General features: G+C 33.4%; 1 protein-coding gene and 1 long non-coding RNA gene across 2 annotated transcripts; one reads left to right on the forward strand and one right to left on the reverse strand.

Annotated features, from left to right (window-relative positions):
- Positions 1 to 761: 761 nt before the first annotated feature.
- Positions 762 to 4325, reverse strand: LOC124310226 (uncharacterized). Its single transcript, XM_046774037.1, has 5 exons — positions 4244 to 4325; positions 3549 to 3560; positions 2706 to 3502; positions 2554 to 2656; positions 762 to 1311 (listed from the first exon to the last, which is right to left on the reverse strand). The coding sequence occupies exons 3-5, from the start codon at positions 3403 to 3405 to the stop codon at positions 762 to 764; spliced, it is 1353 nt and encodes a 450-aa protein (XP_046629993.1). The 5' UTR covers positions 3406 to 3502; positions 3549 to 3560; positions 4244 to 4325.
- Positions 4326 to 9941: 5616 nt separating this feature from the next.
- LOC124308891 (uncharacterized) lies at positions 9942 to 11168 on the forward strand. Its single transcript, XR_006909137.1, has 2 exons — positions 9942 to 10417; positions 10550 to 11168. It is a non-coding gene; the product is annotated as an uncharacterized LOC124308891 (long non-coding RNA).
- Positions 11169 to 11243: the final 75 nt, after the last annotated feature.

An 11243-nucleotide genomic window follows, 5' to 3' on the forward strand; every position in this document is an offset into this window, starting at 1 on the left:
TATTTTATATTTTCATTGATTTCATTTGCTTGTTCTAATTTAAGATTTGTCTCCATTGGAGTATCGTATAACTTAGAATTTTCTAAATTGTATCTTACAGCCAATGATTCAATATATGTTTCTTGACTTAAAGTCATTTTACCCTTATCTTTGTTATAATCAATATTTATTCCGATATAATTTTTAATCTTTCCTAAATCTTTCATAGCAAATTTTTCCATTAGACTAGCTTTAACTTTGTTTATTTCTTTTTTATCTTTGCAACAGATCAAAAGATCATCTACAAATACTAATATATATATTGGATCTTTGCTTGTATTTTTCACATATAAACAGTAATCATAATTACTTCTTACAAAATTTAATTTTTCGATAAACTTATTGAAACAGTCATACCAAGCTCTTGGACTTTCTGTTAGATCATAGAGTGCCTTTTGCAATTTACAAACTTTATTGTCCCCTGTTTCGTAACCTTTTGGTTCGTTTATATACACTTCTGATTTTACATCGCCATTTAAGAAGGCTGTTTCAACATACATTTGTTCAATAAATAGATTATTTTTGCAACTGTATGACAATAAAATTTTCAATGTTTGCATTCGACCCACTGGTGAATAAACATTTTCAGTGTATTTCCTTTGTTGGAATCCTCTTGCAACTAATCTTGCTTTATAAATATTATTATCTTTTCTTTTATAGACCCGTTTGACATCAATTACTTTTTTATCTTTTGGTCTTTCAACAATTTTCCATGTATTATTTTACTTTAAACTATCTATTTCAGAATCCATTGCTATTTTCCATTTTTTACTATCACTGGAGTTTAACGCCTCCTCGAAAGTATTTGGTACATTTGCATCAACATAATGAACATAAATAAAATGTGATACAGGATTTCCGTACCTGTTTATAGGACTTTTATTTCTGTGTGATGTTCTTTTTACTGTTGCATTTTCATCACTTTCACTTTCAATATCATTTTGATTTGAATTAATTCTAGTTATATTACTTCTACTTTCCTCGAGAGGATGAGTAGAAAGTAAGGGATTGTTTTCATTTGAATCAATTTCATTGATTCCAAACGCTTCCTGATCTGAGGTTTTAGATTCGCTATTTTCCGAATCGTTATCGCTTTCTTCATCAAGTTTTTCCAAACATATTATTTTAGTCTTTTCTTCAACAATTTGTACATGTCTAGCATTGATTACTCTATTATTTACTAGAACTCTATATCCATTTTCAATATATCCTACTAGTACGCCTAATTGTGCTTTGTCGTCCCATTTACTTTTTCTTAAAGCTTCCGGAATTCTAACAAAAACTCGACTTCCATAAATTTTCAAATTTTTTACATTTGGTTTTTTTTTTAAAAATATTTCATATGGAGTTTTATTCTCCTCCGTATTTGCAATTGTACGATTTTTTAAATATGCTACTGTTTTCATAATTTCTGGCCAATACCTTCTATGTATTTTGGCTTCTCGCATTAGACATCTACCTATGTCCATTGCAGATCTATTATATCTTTCCGCTACTCCATTTAATTCATGGACGTAGGGTGGACATGGTAACAATTCAATTCCTTTGGATTTAATAAAATCATAAATTTCACGATTTAAGTATTCTTTGCCATTATCACAGCGTAATTTCTTTATTTTTTTTTTAAATTTGTTTTCTACCAAATTTACGAATTCTTTTAGACAACTCGCTGTTTCTGATTTATTTTTAATACAAAAGATTCTTGTGCATTTACTATAATCATCTACAAATGTTAAAAAATATTTTTCTCCTCCGTAGCCAATCGTGCTATGTGGACCATTTAGATCTGTATGAATTAGTTCTAGGATTTCACTAGTTTTTGTTCTGTTATTTTCAAATGGTACATTAGGCATTTTGCTCTCTATACAATTTGCACATTTCATATCAGTGCTTTCGATTTTATTCGGTAATCCATCAACTAATTTTTCCTTCACTAATTTGTTTAAATATTGAAAATTTACATGACCTAATGCTCTATGCCATTTCTTTTTATCAGTAATTTTTATGGAATTTACATACGTTGTATTATTGTTTCCTTTTGAAATAAAACTTTTCAAAGTGTATAAATTATCTACTTTGTTTGCAACAGCTACTAACTGTTTTGATTCATTATAAATTTTGGCACTTTCATTTTTAGCTAGTATTGTATAATTTGTTGTTATCTTAGAAAAACTTAATAAATTTTTGTCTTATGCCTTCAACGTAATGTACATTCTTTAAATCAATTTGTACCTGATTATAATAATTTTTTAGAAAAATTTTAATATTTCCAATTTTTGTAGCTTTCAAATTTTTTCCATCAGGCATTTTAACATCAATTGGAATTTTCAAATCCACATAATCATAAGAGAATTTATCATTTTTTATAATATGGTATGTACAACCACTATCTAGTAACCAACTTATTTCGGTATAATTTTCGTTGAAACTTGTTACATGATTTACCTGTCTCATTTTATAATATCTAAGTTTTTCTCTGTTGACGTTGTAGTCCGCTGCTTTTTCTTTGCATACCTCTGTTGACCAAGTCTCCGATGAGTAGTTGCCCTGTTGATTGCTGGAATAGTCTTCTCTGGATTGACCTTGTCCTCTGCCTCGACCTCGGTGATATTCACCTCTGTAATAACCTCGCTGATGACTTCGCTATCCTTGATTGACTTGAATACCCCTTCCTCTGTTGTTGTGTTGTCCCTTTTTACAGTCTTTCTTGTGATGACCTGGTATACCACAGTTGTAGCACTTATCTTGTGTTTTTGCACCAAATGTGCTGACATTGCTTTTATTGTTTGTGTCGTTCGAATTCAAATTCTTTTCCTTTATTTTGGACTTCAAGTAATCAACGGTTCTTTGCTCTTCTGGTATTACGTCAAGAAAGTCGCCAATATAACTGTAGCTTGGTGGCAAAGCTTTGATCAAATATCTCATTTTTTCTGATTCGTCTATCTTTCCTCCAGCTGCTTTAAATTCATTTGTTAATTTTTCAAACTCTACAAAAAATTCTTCTATTGACTGGTAGTTTGTCAATCTAATATCATCGATTTTTCCTCTGCACATTATTTGCAGTGCTGTTGATTGTGTCGTATACATTTTATCAAATCTTGTTATCATTTCTAATGCTGTTTTGCATTCACCAACGTATTCTAATTGTTTATCGGAGATTGAGCTGACTATTATCGTTCTTGCTTTTAAATCCATTTCTATCCAATCTTCTTCTTTATTTTTAAACTTATTGGTGATATGACTAACTGCTGGATCTTTACACCTTTTGTATTCCAGTAATAACATTATTCTTATTTTCCAACTTGAATAATTTGCCCCGTCAAAAATGGGTATCATAATATCTTCCATCTTAACTTGCTTAGCCATTTTCGATTCACTTATACTTATATTTTCGTATATTAAATTTTCAGAATAACAACTTTCTTAGCTTCTTCCAAATACACTTGACGAATTTGATTTCTTGTTTGATTGTCTAACTTAATATCTTTGATTTTTAATTCGTGTTCTTGATTCACTATCTGTTTTATCCACGAAAATATGTGCTTTACTTCAAAATTTCAAATTGAATTTGATCTATACTCACGCTTCATCACTTATTTCACAGTTCTTTCCATTTTTAGTTAAATTAGCACTTTATCTTCTTGGTTGCGCGTATATTCTTTTACTTTAAATTTAAACCACAAACCACAAACCACGCTCTGCTACCATGTGGACATAAAAGAGGGAGTGTGGTTCTATGGAATTAATATTCAAGTAGTTTATTAACGTATGATGACTATTTACATAAAGCACTGTGCGACATGTCCTACACTTTGCCGTCTGCACGATTCGTAAATATTTATTCGCTTGGCGCCGGCAGCGCTTATTCGGATCACTTGACTTGTTGCCGGCCGTTCTTGACATTATCGGGAGATTATAAATTGTTAAGTTTTACTAATCTCTTTGATCACTTGTAACTTATTGTTACTTATTATATTGTAACTTATTGTTACCGAAACAAAACACCAGCAGAAAGCTAAAGACACTATAGTGTTGTCACCGACCCCGAACGATACTGTGCTCACAACACCACTGTGTTGTCGCCGGCCATTAGCCACCAGATTGCGCACGTCACCACTGTGGTGTCGCCGGACGGCAAAGTGTTAACAAGGAGTCCAGGAGAAGAGAGAGCTAGATTGAATCTTGGCGCGTACGGTCCCGCGCGAGCTCGTCTCGCTACGCAAAACTATCGCTGGCCAATAGATGGCTCGTCAAGCTTCATACTGGCCATTAATCAAGAATATAAACAGAGATGAGTAGGGAGATCTCCAATGCTCGGCTTTTCGTGATACCAGCTAGGTTGGAGCGTCGACGTGACACCTAGGCGGCCACGCACCGAAGGTGGCCCATTTCCGACCTGACACCAGGCGGCCATGCACCGAAGGTGGCCCACAATCGTGTATATATAGATACACTCGGTTGCTCGAGCAAGTGGTTGCCAATCGCATCCTTGTCCCCGCTCGCACAGATGTTTCCAGGAATGCAAGAATTGGGATTTTTTTGTTTCAGTTACGAATGTCAGCGAATAAAAGTATCTCCAGATTTGATAAATTTTGGATTCAATTAGCGGACGCTGAACCAAAATAATTAACCATTCCCAGCCCGAATACTTTTTTTTTTTTTTAACAAATATTTTTTTATTGATATGAAAATATGTGACGCCTGGTGTTCTCGAATATTTGTACACATAGTCTATGGAAAAATATACGAAGCCAGCTCGATAACATTTATGCAAAATGTGCAATGGGCAAGTGGTTGGAGGAAATTTTTTTTTTCTTGAACTGAATCTTCCAGAGAACCATCAGCGAATTCCAAGCAAGCTCCATAAACATACCGAGCAAACGCGCGATCACGGACGTAGCTGTGGTGTGGCTGAGTGGATACCACATGAGGATGAATTTTCAATCACAGGTTTTTGCGCGAAGTTTTCCTGTATTTAAGTTAATTACTGCTGCCTCTGCTATAATACTGCATTCAAGTCTTAAACAAAACACTAAAAAACAAGTTAACCACTTAATGTAAAACAAAATGTTAGATTGAGCTTAAAATTTAAGCCGGAGTTACATAAACTAAGATAATTACAAATGCAATATTGTAAATATTGAACATTTATTGTTCATCTAAATAAATATGGTTTCCTCCTCACAAAAAAAAAAAACATGAGGATGGAGTGATGCGGGACACGGGTTCGATCGCAGTTCACTCTTTTTTTTTTTTTTTTTTTTTTAAATTCAATCCCGGCTTTTTTTTTGTATTTTCGGAGAGAAAAAACAAATCAAAGAAAGAAAATTTCGAGAGCCCGTCGATTTTTTCCTTCTTTCCTTTTGCTTTTTTTTTTACTGAACCCATCTTTTTTGTAGTGGGGGTAACCCGGAAGAGAACAAATAATTGAAACAATAAAATTCCGAGAGCGAATCGATTTGTTCCCCGTTTTTGGCGCCTCTTTTTTGATATGGAAAAGTTTTGACAGTAATGGAAAATAGAGATTACTAAACGCAAATGTATTGTTTTGTAATAACACCGGCCCACAAAAAAAAAAAAAGTGGCCTGTACTTTTGACCGGACCTACCTATCTTTATAGATTTTGACGCGCTGAATCCGAATCTGAAGTCAGTTTTGCCCGTACACCCTCAAAATTTTGAGTAAATTGCAAAAAACCATAAAAATCGCCAAAAATTAGCATTTTTGGTAAGAAAAAAATTTATGGAACTATAGACCAAGTATGATTTTTATGCATTTTGGTCCGCTAAACCCAAAACTGAAGTTTATTCAACCATAAGCCTTTTAAAATTTAATTGGGCCGGTGTTATTAAAAAACAATACATTTGTTTTTAGTAATCTCTATTTTCCATTACTGTCAAAACTTTTCCTTATTAAAAAAAAAACGCCCATTTTATATCAGTCTTGACGAGCATTTCTTAAGAAGTTTGAGAGATGCGAGATCGGAACGACAAAATTATTTCAGTAGCAACAATGTATGGACCCCTCTCCTTTTCTGATATCGGCAGCCAGTTAAGAGGCTTCACAGTGTTCAGTTTAGTGTCAGCAGCTCTCGAGGTAGCAAGATGGTAAGTGAATTACATAATTATTTTACATGTATGGAAAAACCGGCAGCTTTGACGCTCGTCTATTTACTTTATAGATTAAGAAGAGAAAAAAAGGGAAGGACCTGTAGTCGTATTTTATACTTTATTTAATTTTCCTTGAATTGTCAGACGTTTTTATTTTTGATTGTATAGGAAGAAAATGTGTGGGGAATTCCATTCTAGTGCCCAAGAATATAGTACACATTTTCGATCATTTTTTCTTTTTTTTTTTTTTTGGGAAAACATTTTCCTCAATTTCCAAATTTCCTTGATTTTTGGTATTCAAATCGATTCTTAACAATTTTGCGCACAGGTGGGATTTCTTTAATTATTTTTTCCTTAATCCTGAGGATATTTCCTATCTGAGACCACTGTCAATAGGCGAGATTCCGGAAATCATAAAATTACCTTTTTTTCTAATTAAAAAGAAAATCACATAAGGCCACTAAGAGCTCGAAATGAAAATCTGAAAAAATTAGAGATGTTTTTTTATATTCGAAGCCATTAACGTAAAAAATCCGTTTAACGACCATCCTAATAGATATACATTGTATATGGGGCATTCCGCGTCAAATTTGCAACCCATGTACCTCACCCTCTTCGATTTTGATAATTCTTTAGTATGATGTTACAACCACGGTTTCAATCGACTTGAAACGGTGTCGGAATTTTTTGCAGATTCCTTTAGCCACCACTGAAAGAGAAAAAAAAATGAAAAACCAATTCCGGAAACGCTTCTTTTGAAATTCTGAAAAAATTCACACTGATTTTATAATTAAGAATATGATTTGTAAGCACGACACGCTAACGTGATCTCAACATTCACTACTTTTCTAGCAAGCATTTTTTTCTCATGCCGGAATTGGAGTTTCTATTTATTTGTTGGTCATAAATTTCTCTATTATTGATGGATTTCAATTTTTCTGAAATTTAGAGGAATGCCAGAAGGCCTGAATACAGTTCATACCATTTAATTTTTTTTTTTAAGTTAACTAAAGATCCAAGAAAACTAAAAACTTGCGAAAACAATAGTAAATATAGAGATCCCATTATCGTGTCGTGCTTACAAATCATATTCTTAATTATAAAATCAGTGTGAATTTTTTCAGAATTTCAAAAGAAGCGTTTCCGGAATTGGTTTTTCATTTTTTTTTCTCTTTCAGTGGTGGCTAAAGAAATCTGCAAAAAATTCCGACACCGTTTCAAGTCGATTGAAACCGTGGTTGTAACATCATACTAAAGAATTATCAAAATCGAAGAGGGTGAGGTACATGGGTTGCAAATTTGACGCGGAATGCCCCATATACAATGTATATCTATTAGGATGGTCGTTAAACGGATTTTTTACGTTAATGGCTTCGAATATAAAAAAACATCTCTAATTTTTTCAGATTTTCATTTCGAGCTCTTAGTGGCCTTATGTGATTTTCTTTTTAATTAGAAAAAAAGGTAATTTTATGATTTCCGGAATCTCGCCTATTGACAGTGGTCTCAGATAGGAAATATCCTCAGGATTAAGGAAAAAATAATTAAAGAAATCCCACCTGTGCGCAAAATTGTTAAGAATCGATTTGAATACCAAAAATCAAGGAAATTTGGAAATTGAGGAAAATGTTTTCCCAAAAAAAAAAAAAAAGAAAAAATGATCGAAAATGTGTACTATATTCTTGGGCACTAGAATGGAATTCCCCACACATTTTCTTCCTATACAATCAAAAATAAAAACGTCTGACAATTCAAGGAAAATTAAATAAAGTATAAAATACGACTACAGGTCCTTCCCTTTTTTTCTCTTCTTAATCTATAAAGTAAATAGACGAGCGTCAAAGCTGCCGGTTTTTCCATACATGTAAAATAATTATGTAATTCACTTACCATCTTGCTACCTCGAGAGCTGCTGACACTAAACTGAACACTGTGAAGCCTCTTAACTGGCTGCCGATATCAGAAAAGGAGAGGGGTCCATACATTGTTGCTACTGAAATAATTTTGTCGTTCCGATCTCGCATCTCTCAAACTTCTTAAGAAATGCTCGTCAAGACTGATATAAAATGGGCGTTTTTTTTTTAATAAGGAAAAGTTTTGACAGTAATGGAAAATAGAGATTACTAAAAACAAATGTATTGTTTTTTAATAACACCGGCCCAATTAAATTTTAAAAGGCTTATGGTTGAATAAACTTCAGTTTTGGGTTTAGCGGACCAAAATGCATAAAAATCATACTTGGTCTATAGTTCCATAAATTTTTTTCTTACCAAAAATGCTAATTTTTGGCGATTTTTATGGTTTTTTGCAATTTACTCAAAATTTTGAGGGTGTACGGGCAAAACTGACTTCAGATTCGGATTCAGCGCGTCAAAATCTATAAAGATAGGTAGGTCCGGTCAAAAGTACAGGCCACTTTTTTTTTTTTTGTGGGCCGGTGTTATTACAAAACAATACATTTGCGTTTAGTAATCTCTATTTTCCATTACTGTCAAAACTTTTCCATATCAAAAAAGAGGCGCCAAAAACGGGGAACAAATCGATTCGCTCTCGGAATTTTATTGTTTCAATTATTTGTTCTCTTCCGGGTTACCCCCACTACAAAAAAGATGGGTTCAGTAAAAAAAAAAGCAAAAGGAAAGAAGGAAAAAATCGACGGGCTCTCGAAATTTTCTTTCTTTGATTTGTTTTTTCTCTCCGAAAATACAAAAAAAAAGCCGGGATTGAATTTAAAAAAAAAAAAAAAAAAAAAAGAGTGAACTGCGATCGAACCCGTGTCCCGCATCACTCCATCCTCATGTTTTTTTTTTTTGTGAGGAGGAAACCATATTTATTTAGATGAACAATAAATGTTCAATATTTACAATATTGCATTTGTAATTATCTTAGTTTATGTAACTCCGGCTTAAATTTTAAGCTCAATCTAACATTTTGTTTTACATTAAGTGGTTAACTTGTTTTTTAGTGTTTTGTTTAAGACTTGAATGCAGTATTATAGCAGAGGCAGCAGTAATTAACTTAAATACAGGAAAACTTCGCGCAAAAACCTGTGATTGAAAATTCATCCTCATGTGGTATCCACTCAGCCACACCACAGCTACGTCCGTGATCGCGCGTTTGCTCGGTATGTTTATGGAGCTTGCTTGGAATTCGCTGATGGTTCTCTGGAAGATTCAGTTCAAGAAAAAAAAAATTTCCTCCAACCACTTGCCCATTGCACATTTTGCATAAATGTTATCGAGCTGGCTTCGTATATTTTTCCATAGACTATGTGTACAAATATTCGAGAACACCAGGCGTCACATATTTTCATATCAATAAAAAAATATTTGTTAAAAAAAAAAAAAAGTATTCGGGCTGGGAATGGTTAATTATTTTGGTTCAGCGTCCGCTAATTGAATCCAAAATTTATCAAATCTGGAGATACTTTTATTCGCTGACATTCGTAACTGAAACAAAAAAATCCCAATTCTTGCATTCCTGGAAACATCTGTGCGAGCGGGGACAAGGATGCGATTGGCAACCACTTGCTCGAGCAACCGAGTGTATCTATATATACACGATTGTGGGCCACCTTCGGTGCATGGCCGCCTGGTGTCAGGTCGGAAATGGGCCACCTTCGGTGCGTGGCCGCCTAGGTGTCACGTCGACGCTCCAACCTAGCTGGTATCACGAAAAGCCGAGCATTGGAGATCTCCCTACTCATCTCTGATATAAATTTGTCTATATATTACAACACTTACTAATTTGGTGCTGAATTAATATCGACACGCATTAAATGAATTTTAAACAAAATATATGAAAATAAACATTCATTTGTTGCAAATCTTACATTCTTATAAGTATACGATCGCAAAAACATAATTATAGTGATCATAATAATAATAATAATAATAACAACAACAACAACAACAACATTAACAATAATAATAATAATAATAATAATAATAAGAGTATAAGCGAGGTTTTTTGTCACTGAAGTTAACTGCAAAAGTTGTACTCGACTTATTCGCTGTAAGCCGCCGTTTGGAGGGGAGCTGCAAAATGATCACAGCGCGCAGGGTGGCGAGTAGTGAGTTGAGCCAGCCTGTGTGTGGTAGCATTTTGTATGAGAAATAATAGACAGTATGTGGAATTACACTTGTTGTGTTGTTAACTGCAAAAATAACGGTAAAACTAGTGATTGTATATTTTACAAGTTTCCAACTGCATCATATAAAATAGGTTAACGGCAAAAATGGATTGCTGCTGTGAAAAGAAAAAAGTAAGTAACATAACCTTACTTTCGATGGCTTAGTTTTCTACATTTTTAAAATCAAGCCAACTTTATCAATAGGTGAACTGTTATGCTATCTGCATGAAACACTATATAAATACATAAGTGTTATTGTTTTTTTCAGTCCTGATGGTTCAAAGTGGACTCCAAAAACTTATCACGTAATATGTAATATTTATTTCATCGGCAAGAAAAAATTAAATGATCCTGCGAGTCCAAGCTACGAGCCAACTCTATTCTCTTCTATTTCATATATTCTATTCCATTCAAGTTAATGACGATTCTAACAATGTTGTCAATAATAGTGGACGTGAACCTATGGATGTAAGCAGCGCCGAATTAATTTTAATAACTGATCAAGAGTGTCAAGTAGATTTTGTAAGTTCTACTGGTATCGAACAAACAAAAACTTTCAACTGTAGTTTATATGGCTCAGAAGATATGGATGCTTGTCGAACAACTTCAGCTTGAATAAACAAACTTTCTCCATTATGCCTGTATTCTTGCACACTGCGAACATGATCGGCTTTAAGTAATTTTATGCCTGGTAGTTCCGTTGCAGGTTGAAAGTTTATTTCGAGTGTGATTTTTTCAAATCCTGTCCTTATTAAAACATCCATGACTACGGATTTTTCCATTAAAAAATTATTTATTATGTATTAATAGTATACATGACAGTTTTTTAAGTATCAATGTTGTCCATCCATCCATGTGTCAAAATATACTTGTTTTGAACTTCTTAACCCACAAATTATCACTGAAAACTCAGTTTTAATTACTTCATAACTATATACTTACATATTTTCTACTGGCGTTTC

This window comes from Neodiprion virginianus, chromosome 1, assembly GCF_021901495.1.
Source record: "Neodiprion virginianus isolate iyNeoVirg1 chromosome 1, iyNeoVirg1.1, whole genome shotgun sequence".
NCBI classification, from domain to species: Eukaryota; Metazoa; Arthropoda; class Insecta; order Hymenoptera; family Diprionidae; genus Neodiprion; species Neodiprion virginianus.

Excerpts from the sequence above, each read along its gene's own strand:
- LOC124310226 (XM_046774037.1), bottom strand. The coding sequence starts at position 3,405 with ATGGCTAAGCAAGTTAAGATGGAAGATATTATGATACCCATTTTTGAC. Across the intron at positions 2,657-2,705 it reads ACACAACAACAGAGGAAGGG|AGGTGAATATCACCGAGGTC; the intron begins GTATTCAAGTCA and ends AGGTTATTACAG. Across the intron at positions 1,312-2,553 it reads CGGAGACTTGGTCAACAGAG|AATTCCGGAAGCTTTAAGAA; the intron begins GTATGCAAAGAA and ends AGTTTTTGTTAG.